We start from the raw sequence: 12,500 nt of genomic DNA on the forward strand, positions 1-12,500 counted from the left end.
TAATAATTTAATAATGATAATCATCCTTCACCTGTCAATGTCAATTCTGTTGCTGCTCCCCCCCCACCCCCATTCGGCCCGATGTCTTAAGTAGGCCATCAACCAGCTGTCCACGGGAGAGAGGGGAAGGGCTGCTGCCATTGCATGAAACAGTGGGCAATGCCGACGCTTTCAGCTTCTCAAAAAATGCCAGCACTGGAGTGGAGCAATTGTGGATGAAGGTGACTTTTTACTCAATATTTAGAAAGTCTGAAGTGACCTTATCTCGGCTTATATTACTTACATTATATTACTTTATATGAAGTACATAGCTTATATTTTTCTGCAGGTGTCAACCACAATAATAGGGTCAAAAATAGCTTTATTTATTTGTATTTTTAATGTGCCATTTTGCAGAAGGCTGGAACTGCTAAAGCGGTTGGGATTTTCTGAATAAATAAACCATAAACAGCTGCTCAAAATTCTGAACTTGATTCTAGAACCACTTTCTAATCATGCCATAAATCCACACAAACACTTCTCCGCATCAAAAAGCCAAGCAATTAAAGTGTAAGCATAGAAGGAGGTGGACTTAAGATTATGAAGCAGTTGCTCCCTGCTTTCCTGCATAAAACACACATCACTAACTTCTTGCCTGCTGCACCTGTAGTGTAAGAATCACATCCAATTGTTAGATTACACACCGGGCAGACAGAGATCAGGAATTTGTGGTTAATGTCATACATACTGAAGTGAAACCAATTCCGATCTGATGGATATCATTTTCCTTATGCATGCAAGAAAAAGTAAAAAAGTAAACATGCAGCACCTAAAACTGGAATAATTGACGGAGTTCTTGGGGACAGATTTTTGATCACTCGAAGGGAAGACATTTTAACTTCCCTCAAAACTGATAAGAAACATCAGGTGAAGAGTTCTTCCCCTACGATGACGTTGCTTTCACAGGTAAAACAGCACACGTGAAAGTGAATTCAGTGCACACCCCCTGCCCCACAAGAAAATAAAATGCAAGTACCATTGAAAATGCAAATGAAATCTTTATTTGTTGACAATATCACAGACTGCTTAAAATCCCAGTTAATGTTTTCTTTTTTTACTTTACCGTGAGCATACAGTGAAAAAAGGTCACAATATTTGAAAAATGTAAAAAAAAAATAACAACAACATTGCTTTTTGAATCATCATGACAAGAGAATAAAATTGTTTATTTACTTTATTTTTTTTTAACTTACAAAAAGGTGTATATAAATGTAAAAACATTCCCTCCAAGGCGATACTGTAGCGTTCCAAAAATGCTCCCGCAGCCACAGAGCATGTTAACAATGCCATTAACCCCCCCGCTTTGAAAAAACGGACTCTCAATCTAAGGGACATTTTAAACAAGTATCCAATTGTGGAAAAACTAGTTCTGAATTGTAGTACAATTTTATATCATTACAGTTAATTGCCAAACTGTCAACATGGGGGGAAAAAAAAGAAAAAGAAGCAAGTCATTACACGATTCAGAATCTATTAAATTGGTATTACTCCCCAATCACCCGTGTCATTTAGTGGCTATTGTTCTTATTTTTCATTCAACATTTTCTCTCGCCATCATGTATCAGGATACGCAGTTTTGCCAGGAGAGGTTTAGACCACTGCAAAGATTAAAGATACTACAAAAGCAGCCAATTCCCACGAATCCTGGGACAGGACACAGTTCTTTCAGACATGAGCTTAAAACAAAGCGATCGACCATTAAGCAGGGGGACTCTGGCCAAAGTAATTGATAGAGAATGATATATACAAGGAAAAAAAAAAAAAATACAGGTAGGATTGAGTTTCAGGCTCTGTTTCAGTATATATACCAAAACAAAACAAAAAAGGACAAATATCCCCACCCAAAACAGCAGGAATAAATATGACTTTAGTTTAGTAAATATTGATAACCAACATTCACCATCCAGAATGCTTTGCAAAGGCTCACCTGAAGAAATGCACACTGAAAGGGGAATGGCCGCCAAGACCGGGCAAAACCAGCTTGAGGATAATGAATAAGCCGGTCTGAGTGTCTGAGTGTGTTGTGAGGAGAAGAGAGGGAGCTCTGTGTCTTTTGGAGTGATGGGAGGGGAGCGGCCCTTTGCATCTCGCACACCGAGCCCCTACAGCAGGGCTGCAGTCTCAGGTGGTCCCCCCCTGTGTGGAGCATCACTTCAGGCTGGTGAAGGTCTGGAACAGCTTGCTCAGGTTCACCTCCGAGTATCCACTGGACAGCAGGGCCCAGTCAGCCACCTTCTTCAGCTTGCCATACCCGTCCTTCATGGAGAGGTAGCGCTTGATTTGTCCTACAAGGGAATAGATGGACAGGCGTTTTAGGCCAGAATACTTTCACTTGTCATGGGGCGGCACGAGAGGGGGTTAGTGTTTGTCAAGTATACTTTCATTTGGGGGGCTGAGGAGGGCAGAGTGGGATAAACAAACCCACGCAGTAATGCTATTTCTACTTTACTTGAACACGAACACGCACACACTCTAAAATGACAAAAGAGAGGGGGCTGGGGGTGGGGGGGAGCGATCAGGTTAATAATAGCAATCCTGCGCTTTGGTTTTCTTAACTTCACAAATCTCCCTAAAGAATTACTGACAAACCTTAATTGGAACAAACAGCAACTGCTATTCAGTTATCTTGTTACCACAGCATGATCCAAATGAGCTGTGAGGCTGAGCTGCGAGGCTCTGACAGGCTTCCCCCAACACGCCGTCCCCCCAGCTCCGCCGACTTAAGCGGCTTCTTCTGCTGATGTGAACTGAGCACTTCCAGCTATGCACCCCTACCCCTCCACCCGCCACAGCCCCTGCCCCACTCCTCTAGAGCAGCTACAGCATCGTATCCAAATATTTAGCAAAGACAGAACAGGAAGTTAGTGGTATAATGTCAGTTTCCGGGACCCCCATTTGCTATTGGTAAGTGTAGCCCCAATTCTCAGTGGCCTTGAGATTTGACTGACTTTGTGGGTCTTTGCAAGTAGAAGTGAGAATAAAGTGACGTGCCCAATCATCTGTAGGTGCCATGATGGTGAACACTTTCCAGCCTTGCTTGTGCACTTCAGGACAGCACCAACAGCTACCAACACCCGACCAAACCATGACCCAACCACGAAAGCCTCTGTGGCTACTGGTAGCTCTGCTTGGACCACGAAGATCATATCTACAGCAATGCCAACACAATCCCACCTACTCAGAACCCAAACAAAGATCAGGAGATGCTTTTGATTGAGAGTTACCTATTGACTCAACCCCAGCACCACCCAGTGAGTTTCTACATCTACTAAGAGGACAAAGGCTTTCTATAAACTGCCATGAAGACTTCAAAAGGAATAGCTGCTTGGCCAGTGCCAACCAATCCTATGGGATCTCTCACACCTACAAAACTAGCCAGAAACACAATTATTTAAAGTGAGATGATGTCTGGAACTCACTGAAGAAAGTAGAGCCTCCTGAATGGCCTGATTTGGTATTAATTAATTTACAGTATCAAGGGCATCGTTATTAAAGGGGAGCGTTAGTAACCAACCGCACATCTCTGCCAGTGTACTGAAATGTCAATCTGCTAGTTGACTCCTCCACTTTCAAACACTGCTTCTCAAGCTCCTGCTCGGCAAGGAGCCCTGCCGAAAAGGTAATGGACTGGCAATCATTCAGATAATAACAGCCCCGAGGCACTGCAGGGAACTTCCCTCAGGGACTGGGGGTTTACTTCTGAGGGGCTGCTGTCTCCATTCCCTCTGACTGAGAGCGGGCTGGAGCTCTCCTTCTGGACCGAACCACCACGACCGTGGCTCCAGAGGAGCTCAGACTGAGGGGGACCACAAGCCCAGTCCCTCTTCCTGCTGTGTTTGATGCTGCAGCTCCTTAGTGTTCTTCAGCCCAGAGGAGCATTCATCAACAAATGTAGATTAGAAATAAAATAATGTGAAATATGGCCATGTTTTTAAAGTAAAATGAATGGTTTAAAAAAATACCCAAAAACAGGTGTCTTGGGGCATTATAAAACTAAGCAAGCCATGCAGGAAAAGGATCGACTGAGGGGATCGGTCAAGGTCTCAGCCCTGGTTTTCTACAGCTAAGATTAAAAGACCAACATCAGCAGCAAATTCCCTCGGCCGCAAATCTCCACAAATCGGCGAACCTCTCGTCTTAACTCCCGAAGCAAAACATTTCCGGGGAAGTAAGGTGGTGTCTTCCACCCATTTTTTTTTTTTTTTCTTTGCAAGGCCGGGTTGCGAGACAGAAAATGAGGGGTTTACCGTCACAGCTGGCTCTCGAGCCGCACTCCGGATATGAATGACATGGAGCCTGGCCGATGGCTAGCGAGGAGGGATTTCAGATTGCGCAGTAAATGTAGAGCAGGGGAAGATGAGAGAGAGGACACAGCCCCTGATGTGTTTACCTACTCCGCTGATGGGATATTGACTTTTCCCACCAGGTTGGATAGAAAGGGGACTATTTACGCTGCCATACAGCTGTGCAAGAATGACAACCAGCTCTGATCCTTGTGCAGCTCAAGCAAGACAAAGGAGAGGTTTGCACTTTAAACACTGCGAAGGACTGAACCATTTAAAAACTCAACACTGGGCCTCCACAAGGGGAAAGAGGAAGTCCCTTAAGGAAGAAAAAAGTATTTTACTGGTATAAACAATGGAAACAAAAAAACAAACCACAAAAATAAAAAATACCCCCCTACACACCAATTCAAATTTGTTGTATATATGCACTTAAACCAGCTACACAATCAAACAAAATATGCATCAATTTGCACATAAAAATCACAAAAACATTTACAAGTAAAAAAACAAAACAAAAAATGTTTAGAGAACCATTCAGATTAAGGTAGGAGAGGGTTCTTTTTTTTTTTTTTCTTTGCACATTTAATTCCTCGCAGGCAGGAAATTGGACTAATAGGACTGATGAGGCTAGACTGACAAGTCAAGGCTCTGCAAGTCACACAAAGTCCATCAGCGTGGTATTCAAACGGTGAAAAAAGAAAAAAAAAAAAAGATGGAAAACTCGCCACATGATTAAAGCAGAGCCCCGCCCCTCTCATCAGTCTGCCATTGTTGCCGGAGAGCTGCGTGTAAAGGGGCATCCGAGCTCTCTGGCACAAGTTGCCGGACCAGCCAGCAGGGAAAACTGCGACTGCGCCTCGTGTGTTGAGGATGAAGAAAGGAGGAGGTGGGAAAAATCCCCAACAAACTAAATAAATAAATAAATACAAATATGCCTGATGACTTTTCCATTTGAAAGCACTGACTTCGTATGCAGCTGACTGTTAACTCCATTTTATGATTGTCCAGTGCACAAATCTGATTGCCATCAATATTGGCAGCATAAGCAGAAAACATTCTTTTTATTACAGGCATCCAAAAAGCTTTTACGTCCAACTGTTCCCCTGATGATTGGAACAGACCTCCCCGGAGTATGACGGGTGGCCAATGTGGTCAGTATCTCCTTCCAATTATCTTGTCAGGGGCCTCTTTCTGATAAAATGGTTTGATGGGGCATAGCTAAAAAATACATTGCTTCATACAATCATCCATTGGGTAAATTACATTAAAAAGACATCCCCTATCAACTAAGCTTCTGCAAGATACTGTGTTTGCTAATGTCTTTGAATTTATTTTTTGAGGAATCATAATACATGTGGCTCAGAAGAAAGCCATAGTGAAGAGAGACCTACTGATGTGAATCCTTTTATTCAAGTATTACTGGCTTGATCATGTTTCTCAGACCTTCATTTTCTGTAGACCCATTGAGAGAACTGGTTTCAGGAAGAAGGTGTTCAACGGGCCTGCATGCTGCATCGCCGGAGATAACGTCATGATGGCCCTGGTGATCTGGGTGGTTTGACTGGAAACCCCCCACAACAGAGTTTAGAAGAAGTGGTCCTGTTTCTCCTCACCACAACTTCAGATTGCGGACTTGAAAAGAGCTGTGTCCTTCACACCTATTACACTACAGACGAATGGAGACTTGCGTTGGTTGACGTGCCCCCATCCTGTAACACTCACTGACCAGGGACTGGACTAGGCTGTTCTGACAGCATCCCTGAAGTCACATTCACAATGCCAGTCTTTTTGCCTGGATCTTGGCACTGCCATCAAAAGTGACCACTTAAGTGACACTGCTGACCACTGGCCACTGTCCCCAGAATATGATGCAGTTCTACCAAATGGACACACAGCACAAAAAAGTTATAAAGAAGTATAAATAGTTGACATTGTAGTTCAGGAATGTATTATATTACTAAGGGGAACTGATACCTGAAAACAACGTAAAAATCACAATGTACTATACACTCCTACACTTACCTCTGTTCAAATATACAAACACGTACACACAAATAAAAAGACACGGATAGATATCTAATGATGGAGTCTTCGATTGCGCCCATCCATCTCACTAACTAGTATACAGAGCAGAGAGAATTTCCATCAGCGTAAATGACCTTAGAGAAGAACATCTTGTTCGTTTTTTCCCTCCAAAACATATCTGTAACGATCAAAGCCGACTGGAGGCAGTGTTTTGGAAAGCAGCAGAGAAAGCCATTACATGATGTTGTATAAATAAAGTTAGAAGCCCAACCGCATTGGAGGACAGAGGTTAAATGTTGGAAGACAAGCTCAAATAAAGTTCTGCGTGGAGGAGGATAAAGACCAGTACATACTGTAATTCTGAGAACCTATTACTTCAGACAATTTGCTTGGGGAAAAAAAAAAGAAAAAAAAAAAAGAATGGTAAATGATTACCCAAAAGCAATCATGTCATCATTTCTGAAAGATGGAATAAAATAATTCTTTTTTTGTGATGTGTGTGGAGTGGATGAAAGAGAGCAACTTAAGAGCCACAGAGCTTGTCAGAGGCACTTTATTTTTTCATTTTTTTCCTATATATATTCCTGTATATAGAAAAAATAAAAATAATAATAATAATAATAAAAAAAAAAATATATATATATAAATGTATATATACACACACACGAATTATATATATATACACACACATATGAATATATACGTGTATATATATTACACATATGAATATATGTGTGTGTATATACACACACACATATATATATTATATATATAAATAAAAATCTTATAAATAATGTGTGTATATGTATACACACCCACACCCCCTGTTCCCCTATTCTCCAAACACGGTCTGGCTAAGCCCCCTAATCCCAAGTATTTAAAATAAACAGCATTCCTTTAAGGGAGAAAGAAAAGAGAAAAGAAAAAAGAAAAAATTGGAGAGAAAAAAAAAAAATACACCAAAAAAAAAAAAAACCACATACTAAACTGCCCCGTGACAGGCGCTCTGCGATACCCGGCCAGTCACTGTATCAGCCTCAGTGCTATCTAACAAGGTGTAAATACAATAACAAGCATGTAATTAAGTGAGCATGATGAAGTTAATGGAGATAATTCATTCCATTTTGGTGCTTATGAATATTCTATTAGATGTTATCAGGCAGCTGGAATAGCTGTTAATTTAATCATCATTCAGACCAGCAAAATGTTCTTTGTGCGAGCATAATTGCAGAGAATGAATAATTGATTTGACAATTGTACCAGTGGATTTCAAACAGCTCAGTGCTCCGCGAGAGCAGCGAGGGAGGAGAAACCGAATTCTCCAAGCCGTGAAGAGGTGGCGGAGAAGCCAGCCTATAAATTGAGCATTATCAGAAAGCGGATAAAGGACAATTTTTATTTTATCAATGCAGCAAAATTACATTACAGTGCGCCCATAATCACTCTGCCCACACTTAAAGGCAGAGAAAAAAAGAGTGCGAGTAGAGAAAGAATAAAAAGGGGAAATGAATTGCTCTTCATAGGAAGAATGAAATCAGAGTTCAAAATGATTTAGGAGCCATTGATATTGGATATTTAATTTTTTTTATGTTTTATTATGGAAAATCTCAAACTGTGTTTGAAATTGCTTCCACATTTAACTCGGTAGCCTGCAATCAAGGAATACAGATTGTATTTTACATGTAGATCAGTGCCATAGTATGTCCTGTGAATTTCAATCATCTTTTTTTTTTTTTTTTCATATTTAAACATTTTGGAAAATAGATCATTCCTGTTCAGCTTTTATTTCATCGTCCCCCTGTCTCCTGGATCCAGGCTGCTTTACGGGTTTATGAAATGAGGGGTGAACATGTGTGTGGGGTGCGGTTTCATCAGAGCAGGTTCTGAAGGGTTTGCACTGTACAAATTATTAAATAATACGAAAACAAAGCACAGAAAACAAAGTTAAAGAAAGCAGCACGAGATACTGAATAGAAACTGCTGTTTATATCAAACTTAATTAGGCACCAACTGCCTTTATCCAGTATGGGGCTTTCTAGCCTTCTGTATGCAACATCTATACAAATGGTTCTCTTCAGGTGCATTTCGAGGTTTTCCCTTCAAGTGGTCTGCTGTAGGAGACTTTGCAAGCATGCTAATTATTATTCCTGTAAGGGCCAGAGTTCAAACCAGCTGTACATTTCACACTAAAGGAACAGTTCAAGTTAAAAATCTTCCCAAATTATATATCAAGAACACACAAGATCAGGGGGAAAACAATCTAATGTCTATCATGCTGAAGAGGGAGGAAAGAAAAAAAAAAAAAAAAGCCTATGTATTTTTCCAATCTAATTTGCAGAAAATGATCCATCTACATTTATTTTCTCAACAAAGCAAAGCAACATAAGCAAGAAACAACAGCAAAAACAAAGAAAAAAAAATAAGTGTTTAAACATGCATTTTAGGTTGTTGACAGTTTACGGTTTTCCATTAGTGAGATGATGGGGATGGTAAAAGACGCCTGACAGCTCCAAACTAGGCACGTTCATTAGCCCAAGATATTTATTTTCCTCAGTACTGAACTCACATGCCAACACGTGAAACCTGTTCCCACCCCTCAACCACTGCGTTGAGTTTTGGACTTTGACAAATCTGTACAGCTATACATTTTTACCCAAATTGGGACTTTATTATTCTTCCTGACACCACTATCTAAAACATCATATTTCAATGGGAATTATTTCTGATTTAATGAGGCATCATTGCACAAACATCTATTTGCACGTTGGTCAAGGAAAAACATCCCGTTTGCAAGGGGTGCAATTTTTTTTTTTTTTTCCCAGATACTAAAAAAGGTATGTCCAATTACCAGAGCATACAATAAATACTATAACTATAATAAATTAATTCTGTAAACAACCAATGACTCTACATTAAAACAAAATGCCCAATGCAGCGGGTTCGGCTGTTGAGGCGATGGCTGCCCAGGCTTGGTGTTTGCAGTACATGGGAGCAGGCAGAGCGGTGGTTTACAGGTGAATATCCTGGGCCACACTGTGCCGACGCGACAATGAGTAAACAATGTGTGTGGAAGTAGAGGGGTTCACGACACTCCCCAATCTAACGGGAAGGAAAAATCAGCCAACTCTTTTTGTCAATGCCAGACTCGTTTCTCTTCCATCTCCTGCTGGGAGAGAAGGCATTTGAACCCACAGAGGCCTTTGGCTCTGCAGACTCGCCTGCGATGAGGGAGAAAGTGCGCATTTTCCTGCCAGAGAGAGCAATTTTCATCAAAATGCCCAAGGTACATGAGTGTATGAAGAAAAGAAACGGGCACTGCAGAGGAAATAAAATAATTGTCTGTGAAAGAGGAAGAAAAGAAAATATGCCTATGGATGAAATAGTAGTGCTAAGAAACCAGCAATTTTGCAATTGAAGCCATTCGCAAGCTGCAGCAGCACATTTATCTGCCTTCCACAAGCTTCATTTTATTGCTAAATAGAACGCAGAACACAGAGATCATTGCTTTTACATTTGTATTACCGAGACGGGCGCACAATGCATTGCTGCTAACCGTGTAATACACTTCAATTACGTAATGGGAATAATTTGCTTCACAAAACGCATGTGTTATTTTATTGGGCTTTACATTAATTCTATACTCTACTAATGCAAAAGCAAAAAAAGGACTCTGCTTCATCCCCACAAGGGAATAAAACTAGAAGTGTCAGCTGTGCTTTCACATAATTCAAGAGAGGGATATAATTATGCCTGATGTTATAGTTCAATTAGCTTTTAACAGGAAAAGCAACAACAACAAATAATCAAGGTGGACCCAGCATCAAATCACCAGGGGAAACATAGCTGACCCGAGATGTCACACACTGAGCCAAAGCACCCTAATCTGTTGATTGAGCCGGGCAGGGAGAGGTGACCCAGAACAGACCGGCTGCTCTACATATAAAACAGGTCTTGTGTGAAAGAGCATTTGAAGAATTTTTCCCCAAAATGCACCACAATAACACACTTTGATTAAGCAAAGTTTGAAGGACACTGGTGTGGGACATGACAGCTAGACTAAAGCAAGGAAAATTATCCAGAACCAGAGCCATGAGGAGGGTATGTTTTAAAATGATTGCTGACATTGTTTCACAGAGGGCAGACATTTGCGGAAACAGGTACTGAGGTTGGGCCTTACTTCAAACATGGGATGTGGCAAGGACCTGAGAGGAGCCAACAAAACCTGCCCTGATTCAGTGATACGAGATGTTACATCCCAAGACAATACTGAGACTTACCGTCTGTCCAGTACAATCACATATTCTCAACATGTGGGTCAGGAGGCTGTGGGAGGAAGGCCTCTGGATATTTTCAGCTGGTGTCCTTTAGGTCAATTCTGCTGCGGTGCACTGCCAGAAACGATCCCGGATACCCAACTCAAACAGGTTTCATACTATTAGGAAGAACGGCCATACTTAAAATAGAGCATAAAGACCAAGGTACTAGATACTAGCTAAGCAGGGTTTGTGTCTGCTGATTTTTGTGCTTGGTGCTGTGATGCAAACATATAATCTGTGGGTCGTGGAACCTCACCTTCATATGGCCAAAGCTCAGCATAATATCCTAATTCCCAAACCTAGAAAAGTATACCTACACAGCACTCGCATTGCTCCCTGTGGTAAAGCGCCTCGGCTCCACACAGACGGTGTCAGCACAGTGCAGTGTGAAGCCGTGGCCAGCCAGACCAATCAAACGGGCCGTCTCCGCTGCCTGGCTGCAGAGCTCCGGGCTGTGCGACCTCTGACAAACAGTTTTCAGAGTAATTTTAATGCTACTCTGGATTTAACTTGACTAACTGGTAGCAATTGAGCACTTTTTTTTCTCCCTCTCTTCTTCTCCCCCTTAAATACCCCCCTCCACCCCGCCATCTCAAGCCACCCCCCTTCCCTTTTTTCTTCCCCCCTTTTGTCGCTCTTTCTTCTTCTCGTAGCAGCAGTTATCTAAAACGCTACAATAACAGCATCAAAACTAGAATGGTGGAAGATTGGTTTTCTATTGTGCAGCTGAGCTGGCATAATGCCCACTTTAAAAGCAATTCCCTGCTCATCACTGGGAAAGAAAAAAAAATCTGCCAGATACGACACTAAATGCCTCGGTGAGGAAGAGAGAAGAGGAGGGAAAAAAAAAAAAAAAAAAAGAGGCCGTGTTCCTCCTCGCGGGTTGCAGCAGCTGAGCTGGGAGGTAGAGGAGGGGGTAGATGGATAGAAAGAAAAAGTTGAATCCAAACTGTTTCCCCTTTGAAAGAATTCCCCCACACTCCCACTGCCTCCTGTGTAACCTCGATATCCCAATTTCCCTTTCTAACTTCTGGCCTGGCAGAGCACATACGGTTTGCCGGACACCCTAAAGTACAGTAAGAGCCCGACAGATTGTTAATTAATGTGATTCAGAACTAAAACCCATCTGAGTCCCCTGTACTAATATTCTCTCCCCCTGTACTACATGCATAAATCAAATTTTAAGGTCATGTGAATAGTATTATTACCAGCCAACAGTATTTAATTAGTATTAAGCCATCGGGTTATAGTGCATGATGACTCGCTTCACAAGATACACCAACGCATAAATACAGGCATCTATTTTCCAATGATGCGGTTTTGCTTTCAATTCAACTCAGAACAGGAGAAAGATCCAGTCTCTCTGCTTATTTGGCACAGGCATCAAACCCATGTGACTGCAAACTTCAGTGCTTCCCTGAAATAACCCCTCTAAGGAGCAGAGAAAGAATTGCACTCATGCCTGGAGCATCTACCTGTGAGACCCTTCACACATGCCTTCAGAGGGACACCAAATCCTGATTCAAACTGGTTTCTCCATTCAATACCACCTTACACATTATAGCTGTCAACAAGGACATAATGTGCAAGGTGCAGCATTGTGCCTAATCTTGAACCCCACGAGACATGATAAAACACTTCTCCCACTTTGCCAAGTATGAAGGGAAGTCAGGAGGAAAAAAAAAAAAAAAAAAAAACCCTCTTTAATCATTAAAATTTCAATTAAAATTCTGATTACAGTGTAGTGCGACAACATCTGTATTTATAATTTTACTGTCGGATGACTTGCCGTGCTAAACAAGGGCTTCGAGTGGAAAAGTAATTGGAATTTGTC

General features: G+C 41.6%; 1 protein-coding gene across 1 annotated transcript in view; it reads right to left on the minus strand.

The window, feature by feature from the left end:
• Positions 1-1,017: 1,017 nt before the first annotated feature.
• Positions 1,018-12,500, minus strand: part of pola1 (polymerase (DNA directed), alpha 1) — a 77,999-nt gene continuing 66,516 nt past the window's right edge. The window contains exon 37 of the mRNA XM_066699207.1: positions 1,018-2,324. Coding sequence (XP_066555304.1) covers positions 2,188-2,324 — 137 coding nt within the window. The 3' untranslated portion in view covers positions 1,018-2,187. The remainder of the gene's footprint in view (positions 2,325-12,500) is intronic.

This window comes from Amia ocellicauda, chromosome 3 (assembly GCF_036373705.1).
Source record: "Amia ocellicauda isolate fAmiCal2 chromosome 3, fAmiCal2.hap1, whole genome shotgun sequence".
Classification (NCBI taxonomy): domain Eukaryota; kingdom Metazoa; phylum Chordata; class Actinopteri; order Amiiformes; family Amiidae; genus Amia; species Amia ocellicauda.